Source organism: Peromyscus californicus, unplaced genomic scaffold (genome assembly GCF_007827085.1).
Source record: "Peromyscus californicus insignis strain IS unplaced genomic scaffold, ASM782708v3 Scaffold_1__1_contigs__length_55948999, whole genome shotgun sequence".
NCBI classification, from domain to species: Eukaryota; Metazoa; Chordata; class Mammalia; order Rodentia; family Cricetidae; genus Peromyscus; species Peromyscus californicus.
In genome coordinates, this window is record NW_026294492.1 from 28,729,241 (window position 1) to 28,747,640 (window position 18,400).

Sequence of the window (18,400 nt, forward strand, 5' to 3'; positions counted from 1 at the left end):
CAACAACACTGCCGGGCTCCCTCTTCCCCCTCGAGTTTTCAACCCGATGAATGCCATCAGTGCCAGGATGCCATCAGTGCCAGGAGTCGTGACTGATGCAGCATCTGTTGTCCTCTTTGCCCCCTTCTCTTCCCTCAGCCATGTCTGCCCTCCTCTTCCCTCCTCACTGATACAGGCACCAGTGCGGTGGGCCTGATGACGTGGTAAGTTCCTCTGTCTCCGCCCATCCAGCTCAGGAGTTGTATTTTGTTCAATTTACTGCTCAGAAAATATTGATAGAGAAGCACTACTAAAAGAAAAGAGTAACTTGTATGAATTCAGTCTAGGTTTTTGAAGGTTTACTTTTATTTGTGTGTGTGTGTGTGTGTGTGTGTGTGTGTGTGTGTGTGTGTGTGTGTGTGTGTGTGTATACATATATAGAAGGTATTGGGTTCCACGGAGCTGGAGTTACAGGTGGTTGTGACCCATTTGGTGTGAGTCCTGGGAACCAAGTGTGGGGGAAGGGAGGTGATGGGGATCGGATCCACAGCCTCAAACATGCCCCACCCCCAGCCCACTCACACATTTGCTCCCCAAACTCACGAACTTCTCGCTAGAGACGAGCTGCTGGAGAGGCCACTGGATGACGATGCGGTAAAACCAGATGATGCTCCGTTAACACTCTGAAAGAAGGGGCAGCCCTTAGCAAGCTCACAGGCAGCTAACTTAACTTCTCGAGGGCGGCTCATCACGGGGCACGCGTTATTGCCCATATTCTCCCCACAGCCACCCAGACCACAGTCACAAACCATGGCAAAACTGACCCATTTTCACGGATGTTTGAGCTAAGCTTTAAAAGCAATCCTGCATTCCCACAGAACTCTTATGTCCCGGAGACCTCCTAGTCCCACGGTTCATGGACCATTGGTGGTACACAGAACGGAGGAACCATGCCGTATGCAAGTGGCAAATGCCTGCATTCTTCTGCCAACATTCTGCCCTGAAGTCAACTTCAGAGGGAGTCGTACCTGCACAGATGGAATCTAATGGACAACACGTACCGTTGAGATTTTCTTTGATAGCTTCTGATATGCCTCTTTAGCAGCCGCCTGCTTTGCCTCCTGTTTGGTGGCGCCTGAACCGACACCATATGTTATGGCCTTGACTTTGCATTTACAATTAAACCTAGGGGGAAAAATGTGAGTGTTCATTCTCATATCAAAAATAATGTCAATCCAATGTACAATTTGGGGGAAAAAAAAGAACCCTACAGACAAATAAAGGCCTTGAGATCAGACTAATCTGATTTTTAATTTTAACTATAGCTAGCCGGGCGGTGGTGGTGCATGCCTTTAATCCCAGCACTCGGGAGGCAGAGCCAGGTGGATCTCTGTGAGTTCGAGGCCAGCCTGGTCTACAGAGTGAATTCCAGGAAAGGCGCAAAGCTACACAGAGAAACCCTGTCTCGAAAAACCAAACCAAAACAAAACAAAAACTATATCTATATTTCCTACCTCACATAATTTAAACCCCACAAGAATGGCCACCAATTTATCTGAATAAGCAGAAACAGTTGAGACCCTAGTTTACATTTCCCAGGAAACACCTATTTCTTTCTTGCTCCATTGAAAGATCTGACAGTGAAATACCAAGTGATGGTTTTAAAAACAAACGAACAAACAAACTCTTTTCGGCCTCAGAGAAAAAGATTTAGAGGGAGAGAGGAAAGGAGGAGATCCAGTGAATTTTCTAGAGCTGCTCAAATAGGAAAGAAAACCGGTTGGCAGAGCCGGGCTCTCAGGGGATGAGCCACGAGGGTGCAGTGCTATGGGAAGACAGCTCCCTGAGGATGCTCTCAGCACCTCCAGACTCTACTCCTTGTCCACACATCCTACCCCTCACAGCAGCTTTCTTCCCAGATTCGGCCGGCCGGACTAAGACCACTCTTGCTGAGGCATGGCATTTTGTCCGTCTATTCAAATGCGAGCAGACACTCACACAAGCCACTCCCTAACTGAAAATGGGAGAGCCATTCCCTAGAGGGGCAGACCAGCAGTCACAGGGCTGCAGCTGCCTTGGCCTCAGGGAAGGGAAGAACCCTGCATGCCTCATGCATAGGCATCCTGAACTCTGTGAAATGTGTAGCTGACTCATCATTCAGATGCACCTCAAAAATCAGCAGACCCCTCTTATCCGCCGGGGATACATCCTAAGAGTCAATGGATGACTGATACCATAGATTGTGTGGAACCCTAGAAATACTCATTATTCTTTTTATACATTCCTATGATAAAGTTTAACTCATAAACAAGACCTAGTAAAAGATTAGCAATAGCTAATAAACTACAACAATTAATGCATTATACTCTACTCCTAGGTTTGCGAAAGCGGTCTTCCTCTAGAAACGGCTTCCTGTAGCATGCTCACTGTCCTGTTGACCGAAGGTAACTGAAATTTCAGAAAGCAAAACCAAGGAAACGAAGAGGCTACTGTAAAAAAAAAAAATCAGCCAAATTTGATTCCAAAGGACCCTGCAGTCTCGGGAATTGAGCATTTGATGTTTATAAATCATGTAAAACCTTCCATAATGCCCGCAGACTTGGGAATCAAGCATTTGATGTTTATAAATCATGTCAAACCTTCCATAATGAATGTATAAAAAGGGGGCAAATACTTCTGGAAAACTACAAATGAAAGCCTCACAGTTCTATTGCTTGTATACAGTGAAACAGTAGGAGAAGCCAAACCATAGCTCACTTTTGGGGCGACTGCACATCAGAGACAGTGTGTTCATAATTTATAGATAGGTTTCTCTTCTGGGCAATTCTATTGACAAGGCCTATGTAATTCCCGACGAACGACCCTTCAGAAGGATCTGTTTGACTATCCACCTACAAAGAAAAAAAAAATGCGTTTAATACAGATCATGAATTATCATATGAAATTCCTAAATGAGTAACATGAGAGACAACGTGTTATGGATTTCCCAATTATATTTTCTTATTAAAAGTATAACTATATATCTATTAGGAAAAAAATCTGTAAAAATAAATTCTTCCTTTAATTAAAGAAATCCTAAGTGGCATATGAAAATTACATATCTATGATGTTTTGAAATATGTATACACTGCACAATGGCTGAATTCAGAAAACTGCAATATATATATATATATATATCACCTTATGTTCTTTTCTTCCCTTTTTTGTATGGCAAAGACACTTTAAAAATAAATTCCCGCCGGGCGGTGGTGGCACACACCTTTAATTCCAGCATTCGAGAGGCAGAGGCAGGCGGGTCTTTGTGAGTTCGAGGCCAGCCTGGTCTACAGAGCAAGATCTAGGAAAGGTGCAAAGCTACACAGAGCAATTTATAAATACACAATTTGTTAAGTCACTCACTTTCCTTTTATAATTTCACTAAGAAAAACCAAGCTAGGTGTGCTGGTGCACATGTGTTATCCCAGGCCTCGGGGAGTCAGAGGCAAGAGGATCAAGGCCTAACATCTACCCTACTATGTCCTGCTGGAGCTTGTAAAGGAACTGCAGGGTCTCCATGACTCAGGACAGCTGCAGAATATCCGAGGCGTTTTGGTGAGAGTCCACTGATGATGGTGTGCCAGTAACCAGAGGCCTTGCACCAGACCCATGACTCATTGCAATGAACATTTGCAAGTCAAGCTGATTGGACAAAAGGGTAGACTGTGTGATGCACCACGGCTCCCAATGCCACTAAGATGAATGAAGAGGTGTTGGAGAGGCAGGGAAGACCCAGGAGCAAAAAGGTTTTTTGTTTGTTTGTTTTGATTTTGTTTGGTTTTAGTTTTTTGTTTTTTGGGTTTTTTTTAATTTTCTTTTGAGGAGGACATTGCAAGGGTGAAGGACAGATATGGGAGGACTGGGAAATAAGTGGAATTGAGGTGTGTGATGTGAAATTCCCCAAGAATCAATAAAGAAATTATGTTTAAAAAAATATATCAGGGTCAACCTTTTTTGTTATGTTGATATTTTATTTGTACTGAAACGTGATTTTATTTGTATGTTAATAAATAAAGTTGCCTGGGGGTCAGAGCTAATAGCAAGCCATAGCAGAAGCCGGGTAGTGGTGGCGCACGCCTTTAATCCCAGCATTTGGGAGGCAGAGCTAGGTGGATCTCTGTATGTTCAAGAATACAGCCAGCATGGAGACACACGCCTTTAATCTCAATACCAACCATTGAAGACCTGGAGGTCTGTACAGACAGGCAGTGACGAGGAGGTCATGTGGTTGGGTTTACAACCAATGAGAAGGCAGAACAGAAAGTCAATAAAAAGGACAAACACACAGAATGTAGGTCTCTTGAGGAGAGGTAGGACAGCAGTGCCAGTGAAAGGTAAGGTTTTAGCTAGTGCTCTGACCTCTTGGGCTATTAACTCTGCATTTGGCTCTGTGTTCCTTATTTAATAAGACTGTTCATCTACATTTTGTTGTTGCTATTTTTTTTTCTTGAGACAGGGTTTCTTTGTGTAGCTTTGGAGACTGTCCTGTATCTTGCTCTGTAGACCAGGCTGGCCTCGAACTTACGGAGATCTGCCTGGCTCTGCCTACCGAGTGCTGGGATTAAAAGCATGTGCTACCACCGCCCAGCATGAGACCAGACTGTCTTACCAAAACAAAGCAAACCAAACCCATTTTCTTATTTCACTTTCTAGGATTTATTGCCTTTATTCATTTTAAAATTTATGTGCATGTGTGTAGCTAAAGTTTTCCTGCCTGGCCCACGGTCAGGGCAAGTCTCTCTCACCTGCCAGCCCCACAGCCGCTCAAACCCGACCAAGTAAACACAGAGACTTATATTGGTTACAAACTGTATGGTCGTGGCAGCCTTCTTGCTAACTGTTCTTACAGCTTAAATTAATCCATTTCCATAAATCTATACTTTGCCATGTGGCTCGTGGCTTACCGGCATCTTCACATGCTGTATGTCATCGTGGCGGCTGGCAGTGTCTCTGACTCAGCCTTCCACTTCCCAGCTTTATTCTCCTCCTTGTCCCACCTATACTTCCTGCCTAGCCAATGGCCAATCAGTGTTTTATTTATTGACAAATCAGCAACACATTTGCCATACAGAACATCCCACAGCACATGTGTGTGCACACACACACACACACACATTCATGAGAGTGCTCGAGGAGGCCAGAAGGTGGGTGTGATCCCTTGGAGTTGGGGTTACAGGTGGTGGTAAGCCAACCACCGTGCTGGGAACTGAACTCCAGTCCTCTGTAAGAGCAGTACACACACTCTGGATATCTGAGCCCTCCCTAGCCACACACACCCCTTCTTTTTCCATGAAAATAGTATTGTAACACTTTCTAGCATGCCACAACCTTTGTAAAACTCAACGGAGAATAAACGATGGAAGGAAAGCTCAATGTTGGTTCACCACTTACCGGAAAAGATGTCCACAGAAGCACACTGTTATTGTCTGAACCTTCACTATTTCCCACCTGATCAGGTGTAGTCCAAAGTTTCTTTCATGAACCTTACCAAAGAACTAGGTTTGGGTTTCATTCACCCTTTTTTTTTTTTAATTTATTCTTATTTTGTGTTCCATGTGTTTTACCTGCATGAGGTATGTCTGTGTAAGGGTGTCAGAAGCTCTGGAACTGGAGTTACAGAGAGTTGTGAGCTGCCATGTGGGTGCTCTTAACCGCTGAGCCATCCCTCCAGCCCCCTCATTAACCCTTATTATTTTTTTAAGGTTTATTTATTTATTTATTTATTTATTTATTATGTATACAGTGTTCTGCCTGCAGGCCAGAAGAGGGTGCCAGATCTCATTACAGGTGGTTGTGAGGCACCATGTGGGTGCTGGGAATTGAACTCAGGACCTCTGGAAGAACAGCCAGCGCTCTTAACCTCTGAGCCATCTCTCCAGCCCCTCACCCTTATTATTATGTGTGTTCTTCTACACAAATTTCCATCATTGTTATTGTTGTCTGTCTCCCATTTTGAGAGAAGGTTACCCTATTTTATTATTATTATTATTATTATTATTATTATTATTATTATTATTTTAGCTTATTAGTAAGAGAATGTGTGGTTTTCCTTGGTTGCTTTTGACTTGGTTATAAGGATGGCATCTTCAAGTAAGATTATCCGGGGGTATTTTGGAAGGTAAAACTTCCCAGTGTCTGAGGACAATCTTCCCATCTCACACACTAATCAGTTCATGTCTCATTTTGTACCCAGGGTTCCAGTCTCTTGGTTTTTGACATTGTAGCAGATAACCTGAGCTTTTTACCATCTGCCTAGACGTTTGTAAAGTCTCCCCCCACCTCCTTCCCTCGGGTCCATGCTTTCATAAGGATCGATACTGTTCTTGATACTTCTGTATGTCCCTCTACCTATGGAGTTAATTTCATCTAATGCCGTGTCTTTATTTCATAACACTTTCTGCTGAAATATCTCCAGATAGCTTTCTTTGTTTGATATTAACGAATTGTATCCAAGGCCTTGTGCATGCTAAGCACAGAACCATATACCCTCCCCCATGTCCCCAGGGACCAGATAGACCTGTTAACTGCTTGTTTGTTTTATGTGCTATTCACCCTGTTTGCATCTCCAGGAACACCACTGTGATGTAAGTTGGTTCTCTGTAATTTTCCTCCAAGTTCGTCATCCTCCCTAGCAGGACATGCGTGGCTTTCTCTGTTCTGTTTGCTTCCGGAGGTGGAAGGGACCCTCCTAGCCCTTATCAGCCCATGTCACATCTTTCCACATGTATTCAACTTCAGAGCACATAAGTGTTGCTAGCACTCACAGAGAAGTACACAATTTTGTCAACAAATTTCCTAGTATTTCTCACTCAGGAAAAAATGGAGTTAGGAAGAAAAAAAGAAATAAAACTTTGAATGAATAGTTTTACACTGGCATGTGTATTTTCTCACTGAGAGAAATTATACATACACAATACATATACATACATATATACATACACATATACAAACATATATACAACTTCCCTTTAACTAGGGGTAAAAAGCCAATTACTCACCTTATTTTCGTCATTAAGTATATTAACAGCTAATCGGGCAGCAGCATTTTTTGCTTCCTGCTTGGATTTACCTTTGGCTTTTGGAAATTTTTTCCCGTCTATAATAACTTGAAATGTAAACCTGATTAAAAAGACAGTATTTACAACATATTATACAGCTTGTAATTTAGCTCATGACAAGCACTCTGGTCGCCACTGCCCCACAAGTACCTTTCAGGACTCAAACTCATGCTCAGTGTGTACTTAATTTAAGCACCTACCACAATAACAATGTCTTCTTCTTTTTGATTTTTCTTTATTTTTTATTTTACGTGTATTGGTGTTTTGCCTGCATGTATGACTGTGTGAAGGTGTCAGATCTTGGAGTTATAGACAGTTGTGAGCTGCCATGTGGGTGCTGGAAATTGAACTCAGGACCTCTGGAAGAGCAGTCAGTGCTTTTAACTGCTGAGCCATCTCTCCAGCCCACAATGTCTTCTTGAAATGAAGAAGTTTGTATTTTTTTCCCCATTTTACTTGCTGTTGTTGTTATTTATTTGTTTATTTATTTATTCACAGTGTCTCCCTATATAACCCTGGCAGGCCTCAAACTCACAACAATCCTGCTTCAGCTACCCAGGAGATAGGATTATAAGCATGAGCTACTGTGCTTAGTTTTTTTTTTTTCCCTCTTGATTTAGCGTGGGGGTGGGATATGTGTCTGCGTGTGTCGTCTGTGCGCTCATGACAGGACACGCTTGTTGGAAATCAGAGGACAGCTTTTGGGAATCTGTCGTCTCCTTCCACTGTGTGGGTCCCAGAGAAAGCCTCAGGTCATGAGGCTTGGTGGCGAATGTCTTCACTCGCTAAGTCATTGCTCCAGTCCCCCGTTGTTTTTTTTTCTCGAGTCCTCAGCGGTTAGCAGATCTGCCAGGACTCCGCAGCTTCCCTAAGGAGCCGAGGTACTGAACTTCCGAATTGCACTGTGGTTGTCTCCTCGTCCTCTACGTTTATAGGGACAGACCTTCTACTGTTTGTTCGGGTTTGTTTTTTTTTTTACCTTTTACTTTCCCTTTCAAATGCCTGGAATTGAATTCAGGCCTTGTGTATTCTAAGCACATGCTCTAACAGTGAGCTACACCTCCATTATCTGTGTATCTGTGTCATACTTTCCTTCTTTCCTTCCGTCATTTTGGTTTTTTTTTTTTTTTTTTTAGAGAGAGCGAGAGCGAGAGAGAGAGAGAGAGAGAGAGAGTGTGTATATGTGTGTGTTCAGTAGATTGTGTGTGATGTATGCACATGTTGGGGGAGTGAATTGTGTGTGTGCACCCAAAAGTCAAAAAGACTCCAGGTAGCCCGCTCTATCTCTCTTTGCCTTAGTCTCTCGAGACAGGGTCTCTCACGAGACTTAGAGCTAAGCTAGTAGACAGAAAGCCCCAGCAACCCTCCTGTCTCCGCCCTACACAGTGCTGGATTTACGGGCACGTACTCAGGCACGCTCCGCTTTTTTATGTGGGTGCTAGGGATTCGAACTCAGATCTTCATACACGGCAAGAACTCCTACCCACTGAGTCACCTCTCTGGCCCTCCTCATACCTCTTCTGATGGCAACTTACCTCCTGTCATGTGGAGGTCCTGTAGTATCAAGTTCTTTATACGTAATTGTTACTCCATGCTTCTGACGGTATTTATTAAGTTTGTCTATGTAGAAACCTGGTGTGTCGCCGGCCATTTTTCCTTCCAGTAACCTGCAATTGAAGAGGCGTCTGCACACAGGACACTAACAGACTACATCTGATTGATTTTCCCAACCCACCAGAGGAGACCATGGGAGAGAGTGGCTCTTCTCTCTGTGACTCATCTCAGCCCCACGTAAATTCAGAGAACACTTTGTGTCAGAATCTTTCTTCCTCTCCTCCTAACCCATCTATTTTCAAAACTACTGACCAAGGAAAGAGAGCCCTGTCCTTTGTTCCACTCCTGTTTTCCAAGGAGTGAGATGTTCCAGTCTGGGGCTGGAGAGGTGGTTCAGAGGTTAAGAGCACTGCTTGCCCTTCCAAAGGTCCTGAGTTCAATTCCTGGTAACCACATGGTGGCTCACAACCATCTGTAATGAGATCTGGCGCCCTCTTCTGGCCTGCAGGCAGCCGTGCAGACAGAACACTGTATACATAATAAATAAATCTTTAAGAGATGTTCCAGTCTGTTTATCTGCCTGAGAAGGCATAAAAAATGTAGGAGTGGAATGACAGCTTTTATGTTGAAAACAAGGCTATATATGCGTATATTGCTATATATTATACATACACACATGCGCACACATAACTATGTACACACACAGCACACACACATATACATGTACACACACAACTATGTACACAAACATGATTACGTACACACACATACAGCATACACACATATACATGTACATGAACATAACTATGTGCATATACAACACACACATGCACACACAACTATGTGTACATACATTAATTTGCACACACACACACATACTATTTAGAAAATAGACAAAGGACTTGAGTGCTATTTTTCCAAAGGAGGCACAGCAATGGCCGACAAAAAAGTGAAATGATACTCAGTGGCATTACCAGGAGAAAGAAAGGAAAAAATGTTTCTTGCCATAGATACATTTAGCCTGATTTGGACATTATACAATGTATACATATCATCAAAACATCACCTAGTGCCCAAGAACTCTGGAAAATTTTATGTTTCTGTATATCTACTTAAAAGCGAACAGGAATTTTTTTTTTTTTTTTTTGAGCTGAGGATCGAACCCAGGGCCTTGTGTTTGCTAGGCAAGCGCTCTACCACTGAGCTAAATCCCCAAGCCCGAACAGGAAAATTTAAAACGTGAGGTTTAGTGGGCTGCAGACATAGCTCATTGGGTAGAGAGCTTGTCTAGCATGCACAAAGCCCCAAGTTTGATCCCCAACACCACATAAAATGTAATTTTCCTTTTTAAATTGTAAACAAGATTCTTCACACTGTAATCTTTTAAAGAAGCAGTTGTCAACCTGTGGTTCAAGACCCCTTTGGAGGTTGAAAGAACCTTTCACAGGGGCTGCATATCAGATATCTACATTAAGATTTATTAACAGCGGCCGGGTGGCGGTGGCGCATGCCTTTAGTCCCAGCACTTGGGAGGCAGAACCAGAAGGATCTCTGTGGGTTTGAGGCCAGCCTGGTCTAGAGAGCGAGATCCAGGACAGGCACCAGAACTACACAGAGAAACCAAACAAAAACAAAAAATTCATTAACAGCAGCAAAATTACAGTTATAAAGTAGCAGCGAAACAATTTTATGGTGTGGGGGTCACTACAACATGAGGAACTGTATTAAAGGGTCTCAGCGTTAGGAAGGTTGAGACGCACTGTCTTAAAGCATCGTTCCGATTCTGGAGCCTCTGCAAGCCACCAAGACTGCTCTTGTGAAGTTCCCAATGGCTTACTCATTGCCAAATCCAATAATCCATGTCGGTCACTCGTTCCCATCTCCTTGGCTTAGGACTGTGAGACACCCGGGTTCTCACCCTTTCCTACAAACTGTGCCTTCTCTGCCTTCTTTCCTGGTCCCTCTTCATCTTCTTTTTCATCTAAATATTGCCCAGGGGGCTCAGTCCTCAAGTCTCCTATTCCCTCCTTCCCTTCTGTCCTGGTGATCACCTCCAGGCTGTGGCATTACATTCTACCTACACTGTGATGGTTCTCACCAGGATTGGCAAGACGGATCAGCAGGTAAAAGGAGCTTACCGCCAAGACTGACCATCTGAGTCCAATCCCTGAGACCTACGTGGTGGAAGGGGAATCGACTTCCACAAGTTGTCATCTGACCGTGACAGGCTTACTGAAGCACATGCACACACACACACACACACACACACACACACACACACACACACACACTAAAAGAATAAATTTAAATAAATAAATGTACAGCTGGAGAGGTGACCCAGCAGTTAAGAGCACGGCTGCTCTTCCGGAGAACCCAAGTTTGGTTCTCAGCACCCATGTCAAGCAGCTCATAACCTCCTGGTAATTCTGGCTTCAGGGGATCTAACGCCTTCTCTGGCCTCCAAGGAACCTGAATTCACATGTACATACCCCCACACAGATATATAGATCATTAAAAATAAAAAGTAAATCCATTATTTTTTTAAAAAAATGTAACAGTTGTAACTGAAAAATGACAGGGGCTTGATACAAATGAATGAATGAATCCATCAGGGAATGAATGAACACCAAGGTCCCTTCCAGTCCACACTCCTATGAATTGGAGCCCTCTGTCTACTGGGCAGTTTTTTTTTTTTTTTTTTTTGGTTTTTTTTTTTTTGGTTTTTCGAGACAGGGTTTCTCTGTGTAGCTTTGCGCCTTTCCTGGAACTCGCTTTGGAGACCAGGCTGGCCTCGAACTCACAGAGATCCGCCTGGCTCTGCCTCCCGAGTGCTGGGATTAAAGGCGTGCGCCACCACCGCCCGGCAACTGGGCAGTTTTTATTCACCTGTCAGGATGGGCCTGGCCTTCTTTGATGCTGCAAGGGCATCTAGTATCATTCCCCCTCACAACCCTCACCGCAGCCTGGACTGCTCAATAAACGAATCGGTGCGCTCACCAGGAAGCAGTTAGAGCTGGTATTCACTCACTCAAAGAACTGTCCATCCCATGCACCAGTAAATGCCACCTGCCTGTCCCACCTGGGTCCCGAAGACACTGGTCTTCACTCCCTGCAAGCTGTAGACCCCCAGAAGCCTGTGGCCCTTCCAGCAGCCGCTTCCCATACCACATGCATTCAACTCCTATCTGATATACAAACGAGCAAACCGCAAACAGTGTTCCGGGCCCTGTCAGGTTCCCAGGGTAACCCGAAGAAGGCCAGCACAATCTGCACGAGATTCTAAGGCCCTGGGCAGTGTCTTTAGCCTGCCTGGAGAGTGTCTTTAGTTTCTGGGAGGCAAGGTACTTTGAGTACTAAACGTGCAACAGGAAATCCCATTTGTCTAGAATCCTAGCATCAGGTGCTAGGATTGTACAAGCGAGTAAAAACTGCTCTTGGGATCTTACTGGTAGAAGGATACAGACAAATCGTGGTACAAAAATACAAGGGTGGGGCAAGGAGGGCCGAGGGGAGTTTCTTGCTCAGGGAAGGTGGCTCATACAGTTGAAGAGAAGGATCGGGTATACAGAGGGATCTGCCCATGGCAATGACTTGGGGTGGCGGGGGGGGGGGGGGGGGGGGGGGGGGGGGGGGGGGGGGGCAGGGCTTTCCAGGAAGTAGGCCAAGGCACCATAAAGGCCCAGGAGCTGAAGGGTACTTGGCTGTGGCCCAGAAGTACCAAGGAAGTCTGAAGGTGGTGGTCAAGCGGGGGTGGAGTTGGGGAGGTGGGGAAGTGGGGGGGGGGGGTGAGGGGGGGGGCAATGGGGGAATGGGGGGGGGGCTTTGCGTGACCGCAGGGGCTCGTATGGCGGAAGTCTTAGCCGGAAAGCAAGCATCGGGTTCCGACTTGAAGGAAACTCAGGTACATGGAGAAGAGCAAGGTGGAGAGGTGGCGTAGGGAGCGGGACCGGGCTGACCCAGGGGCCCGCCAACTGGAAGACCGTCAACAGTGCAGCCCCAAGTCTTTGCCTGGTGTTTAGCCAGTCTCCGGGTCATTCGGGCTTCCAGATTTCCCTCCAGATCTTCAGGCCATCGGGCTTGTCACTTTCTTTCTAGGTCCCTTGCCCCCGCCCCGCCCTCCCTGCCCCCCCTCCCCCCCCCCCCCCCCCCCCCCCCCCCCCCCCCGCCGCTGTCCAGGAAGAGTGGGAAAGTAGCCCTCGGGTCTTACCGCGTTCCTGGATCTGGACAGTGGCCCGCGCTCCGGTTTAGGAATCGAATTGCGCTTCGGGTGCTGGGTCTGCGATCCGGGGGGCCGCCCACCCCCCCTTACCGCCGCAGCTCACGGTCAGAGTGACCAGACCAGGCCCATTCACTCTTGTTTCGTTTCCCCACGGACTCCGCCTTCCGGCCCTCAGCCCCTCCCGGCCCTCAGCCCCTCCCGGCCCTCAGCCCGGCCCGCATTGGCTGCAAGACGCCCGGCAGGCGTGGCTCCTCCGTGCCAGCGGCGCGCGGGAGCCAATATCGGGATAGCCTCGGCACCCCCGCGCAGCTACAGTGGCGCCTTTCGATCAAGGTGCTTTCCCGGGCTTCTGGACATTTCCAGTCTCCTAAGTTGGGAAAGCTCTGCTGGGGGGTGGGGGTGGGGGGATAGGGGAAGAGACACTCAAATGTCCTGTTCGCGGTGCTTAATAGGTCCCCGGATCAATGATCACATCTAATTTTCTCTTCTTTCTTTCTTTCTTTCTTTCTTTCTTTCTTTCTTTCTTTCTTTCTTTCTTTCTTTCTTTCTTTCTTTCTTTCTTTCTTTCTTTCTTTCTTTCTCTCTCTCTCTCTCTCTCTCTCTCTCTCTCTCTCTCTCTCTCTCTCTCTTTCTTTCTTTCTTCCTTTCTTTCTTCCTCCCTCTCTCCCTCCCTCCCTCCTCCCTCCCTCCCTCCCTCTCTCTCTCTCTCTCTCTCTCTTTCTTTCTCTTTCTCTCTTCCTTTCTTTCTTTGATTTATTTATTTATTATGTATACAGTGTCAAGACAGACCACACCTTTCTTTTACTTTTCTTCGTAAGGTAGGATGGCAACGGACTAAGTCTACAGTTTCTTTTACGCGTGGATCGGGTTTGTGATTTCAGTTCTCTAATGCGAGCCTCTGCTGGGACATTTAGGCAGGCCCGAGGCGTAACCATCTATCTTTTAACCACATTTCCAAGTGATTAAAAAGGCTCTGTCAGGGCTGGAGAGATGGCTCAGTGGTTAAGATCACTGGCTGCTAGCTTGGTCTGTCTGAGGGGTCCCTGGCAGTGGGATCAGGTTCTATTCCTGGTGCAGGAGCTGGCTTTCTGGAGCCCATTACCTATGGTGGGATGCCTTGTTCGGCCTTGATGCAGGAGTGAGGAGCTTGGACCTGCCTCAACTGCATGTACCAGGCTTTACTGACTCCCCGTGGGACTCCTTACCCTTTTGGAGGAGGGGTTGGAGGGTCGGGATGGGGTAGGCTGGTGGGGGGGGGAGCGGGAAGAGGGATGAGAGGGGGAAATCTGTGGTTGGTATGTGAAATGAATAAAACAATTTCTTTAAAAAAAAAAAAATCACTGGCTGCTCTTCCAGAGGTCCAAGTTCAGTTCCCAGCAACCATCTATAATAGGATCTGATGCCCTCTTCTGGCATTCAGGTATACATGCAGAGCAGTCATACATAAAACATAAAAAATAAAATGTAAAAAGATGGTTCTGTCAGAGATGGGTATTTGCTATGTCCTCTGTAAGTTCTGCAAGTGTGAGGTGGCTATGGAAGCAACATTCAATGGGGCAGGGAGCCTCTAATCTTCCCAAGATAGTTTAAGAAACGCATGAGAAACTCAAGCATGAGCATACCACACATGCTGTGATGTCTACCCCCAAAGATCTTTTATTTATTTTTATTTTTATTTTATTTTATTTTGGAGCTGAGGACCCAACCCAGGGCCTTGCGCTTGCTAGGCAAGCACTCTACCACTGAGCTAAATCCCCAACCCCGATCTTTTATTTCTTGTAGTCTCTTGGCTGATTTAAAAATCTGGTCTTGAGCCTGATGTTATGAGCTGCAGAATTACAAAATCTTCACTCAGTCTCTTCTGTTGGGAAAGAAAGCAATCCTGGGAAAGTAGATGGATTAGGATGGATCCAAGGGCTTTTGCCCTCTCAAATCTTACTGTCCCAAAAGTCTTTCTGATCTTTGTTCGATGAGGCTGGCATCTCCCGGAATGAAGAACCTGAAGTAGTCGCCTGCAAAGAAATAGGGGGTGCTGGCTCACCAAACAACCCCTCCCTACCTCTCCCTTCACCCCCACAACTAGAATTAGAGGTTAACACACTCCAAAAGGATATGGACAAAATCTGACAGAAAGAAGATAGTTTACATGACCAAGGAATGCTACTCATTTGTAAACAGAAACCCAAGAAATAGGAATGGACATGATTCTGAAGATGGCCTGAAGGAGGTAGATGTGCTACTCCAGCAGCTGAGCGTGGCTGCAGTGGTCCGCTCAGGTGGTGTCCTGAAGACTGAGCACAGTGGTGGTATTAGCTTAAATATTAAGGCAACTCCGTGTAGTTAAAAGGGAGGTTTATTTTGTGGGGTAACTTATAAGTGAAGGGATAGGTTACGGGGTCTGGGAAAGGTGTAGTGCAGTCCGGCGGTGTTCTCTGGAGAACTCTGCTCCGTCCACCTTCAGCATCCAGAATCCAGGAACCAAAAGAGCTCCCATCCGGATCTCGGGTCTTTAGGGGTCCTCTCTCAGCTCTGCCTTGTAGGCGTGACAGTTACTGAAGCTTCAAAGGGGGTGGTACTTCCAGGTCAAAGATGGAACAGCTACCCACTGCATGGTGGTCCTCATGAAATGAAATTGGAGTGTCAAGTAATCCAGGTGAAGGAATTAAAAACATCCAGGGAGAGGTGGGTGTGGTGGTGCTTGTCTGTTATCCCAGCACTTGGGAGGTACCAGAAGGAGGATCATAGTAAGTTGGAGGCCAGCCTGGGCTACATGAGATCGAGTCTCAAGAAAGGAACATAGGTCAAGGATGTAGCTCAGCTGATAGAATGTTTGCCATCCATGGTTTCTACCCCCACATTGCAGTGACCAGACATTGTGGTCCAGATCTGTAACCTCAGCACTGGGGAGGTGAAGACAGGACCACCAAGTTCAAGGTCATTTCCAGCTACATAGCAAATCTGAGGCCAGCCTACATTACAGGCCAATCTCAAAACAAAACACCCACCAACTCAGGGAGTCGAGAATATTGGGAGGAGAAGAATGCCTAACTTGTCCGCTCCCTCTCTAACCGTAGTCTCCAGGAAGATCCAAAGGCACCTCCTTCGGTGGCTAACACTTCAGCCAGATGTGCTGAGATATGGAAGGGATGGTGCTAAGGAGGCCTTTGGAGATGCTGAGAGTAAATCACCTAGAACAGAATGGGCAGAGTGAGCAGACGTGAGTGACCATCCCTCAAGAATGTTCAGGAAAGGCATTCCTTTCTGCAGAAGCTTTTGCGAGCAGGTGGCATGGAGACCTCGCTGTCAACTTCTCCCCAGGTAATCCAGTGCTCATTTAAGAAGCTATGGCAACTAGTGAGAGTTTATCAGGATCGAGTTATCAAGGCTGACCTGGTCCCAGGGCAGGAAATGTGCCCATTGATCGCAGAGCCTCAGTGAGCCCCAAACAAATTTCTCATGGAGGAAGTGCTTTTTGTCCCTTAAGGGTGAAACTTTTTCTCTCATTAGTTTTTTGAAATAGACACTCAATTTCACATTTCTTTCCTGCCACTTTGTGATTTGGTACCACCTATTTTTTTTATGTTGTTTGTTAAACCTTTTGGATTTGTGAATTTCTAAATATTTGAATTGAAAAATTTCAGCCATAATGTTTCTTTATCTATTTTTACATAGCCCCTTCTCTTCCTACCTTCTTCTCTTCCTTCCTTCCCTTCTCCCTCCCTCCTTCCTTTTTTTCCTTTCTTTCTTCATTTCCTTTTGAATTTCAATTGCATTTGTATTTCCTTTAATGCCCCATAGGTCACTAAGTCCCTGCTCATGTTGTCTACAAATTTTTCCCACTCTCTCTTTCATATTGTGGCTTTTACCTCTAACGTGTCCATCTGAGTCATTTTTAATCATCCTTTCCCCCTCTTATCAAGTTTATCTTACTCTGTATCTTTAAGTACATATGTGTTCGGCTATATATAGCACATACATTTAGCTGTTGAATTAACATTTATCTTACTCTGTATCTTTTTTTCTTTTTTTTTGGTTTTTCGAGACAGGGTTTCTCTGTGTAGCTTTGCGCCTTTCCTGGAACTCGCTTTGGAGACCAGGCTGGCCTCGAACTCACAGAGATCCGCCTGGCTCTGCCTCCCGAGTGCTGGGATTAAAGGCGTGCGCCACCACCGCCCGGCTTACTCTGTATCTTTAAGTACATATGTGTTTGACTATATATAGCACATGCATTTAGCTGTTGAATTAACGTTTGGAGACAGCTGAAACCTCCTGTATGTAAGTCGGCTTTTTGAGGCAGGATCTTGTTAGACAGTCTAGATTGGCCTTTAACTCACAACTCTCCTGCCCCAGCCTGCCAAGTGCTTGGTTATAGGTGTGTGCCACCATGCCCAGCTTTTTGAGCACATCGATAAGATGTGTACTATCTCTTTAAAGGTGTTTGCTGATTTCCCCATCTCAATCATTTATTTATGTGTTTGTTTCTATTAATTGTTCTCGTTCTTGGTTATATATCACGTTTTCTTCTTCGTATACTTGGAAAATCCTGATTGGATGGCAGACATAGTGCTGAGGGCTTTATTTTGATCATTTCATTTTGAAAACATTGAGGATTTTTGGTCTTACTTTGTTTTCCCTGGGATCATAGGGGAGCAGCATCATGCCTGACTGGCAGTTTTGCTCTGTTTCTGTTTTATTCAACTGGCAAAGAGTACATTACTTTCCTTCATTCTGATCCCTAAGGCTTGCTTTGGATCTTTGTTATGGTAGATCTAGGCTAGTTTATTAGGGCTAATTGAGGTCTGACCATTCTGAGGAATTGAGCCCACGGCCTACTCTGGGGGAAGGGGGGATGCAAACTCCTCCCACCCCTGGGTGACCTCCAGGAAGAGTCTCTGGCTCACTGTATCCCAGCAGTCTGTTTTCTCTTGCTTTGTCTGATGGTTTGACTCAGGGTCTGACTGGAGCCCCATTTGGCCTAGAACTTGTTTGGACTAGACCAACTACATACTTGTAGTGAGCCTCCTGCCTCTGCTTCCCAGGTGCTAGGATGATTGAGAAGTGCCAGATAGGATAATCTTTCTAGAATATTCTCTACATTCTTCTGTTAGTTCCACATGACTATTTGTGGCCCGGCAGCAGAAAAATCTGTATGGTCCAAAAACCATAAACTTAGCTTTGACTTAAAGAGTGTATCAAGTAGAACTATAAAGACCCTTGAAAGAAGCGCTTCCAGAGACCTATAGGCATGGCATGCCCACAGTAGATGAAGATGCATTTACCTTGAATCAATTTGGAGTTCACTAACCTTACGGTTAACCTTACATTACTGCGGAGTCAGACTTGAATATCACCCACTAGAACGTCTGAGATAACTAATACAAATATTTGATCCTTGGGGAGAAGTGTCCGAATGAGAAAAACTTAAGAAACTGTAGAGCATTTGGAAGCCCATTTTCTGTGAGTTCAACTCTAGGATAACAAATTGACAACAATGTTCCAACTCTTCACAAAGACGACAAACTTTAATTTGAGCTCAAAAATGACAGCTGTTACC

General features: G+C 45.3%; 1 protein-coding gene across 1 annotated transcript in view; it reads right to left on the reverse strand.

Moving 5' to 3' along the window:
• The window catches only part of Eif2ak2 (eukaryotic translation initiation factor 2 alpha kinase 2), a 31,655-nt gene extending 18,652 nt beyond the window's left edge, over positions 1-13,003 (reverse strand). Inside the window, exons 1-6 of the mRNA XM_052746310.1 lie at positions 12,835-13,003; positions 8,609-8,740; positions 7,014-7,134; positions 2,737-2,870; positions 1,041-1,164; positions 583-662 (exon numbers count right to left, since the gene is read on the reverse strand). Of these exons, the coding sequence (XP_052602270.1) occupies positions 583-662; positions 1,041-1,164; positions 2,737-2,870; positions 7,014-7,134; positions 8,609-8,724 (575 nt within the window). The 5' untranslated portion in view covers positions 8,725-8,740; positions 12,835-13,003. The remainder of the gene's footprint in view (positions 1-582; positions 663-1,040; positions 1,165-2,736; positions 2,871-7,013; positions 7,135-8,608; positions 8,741-12,834) is intronic.
• Positions 13,004-18,400: the final 5,397 nt, after the last annotated feature.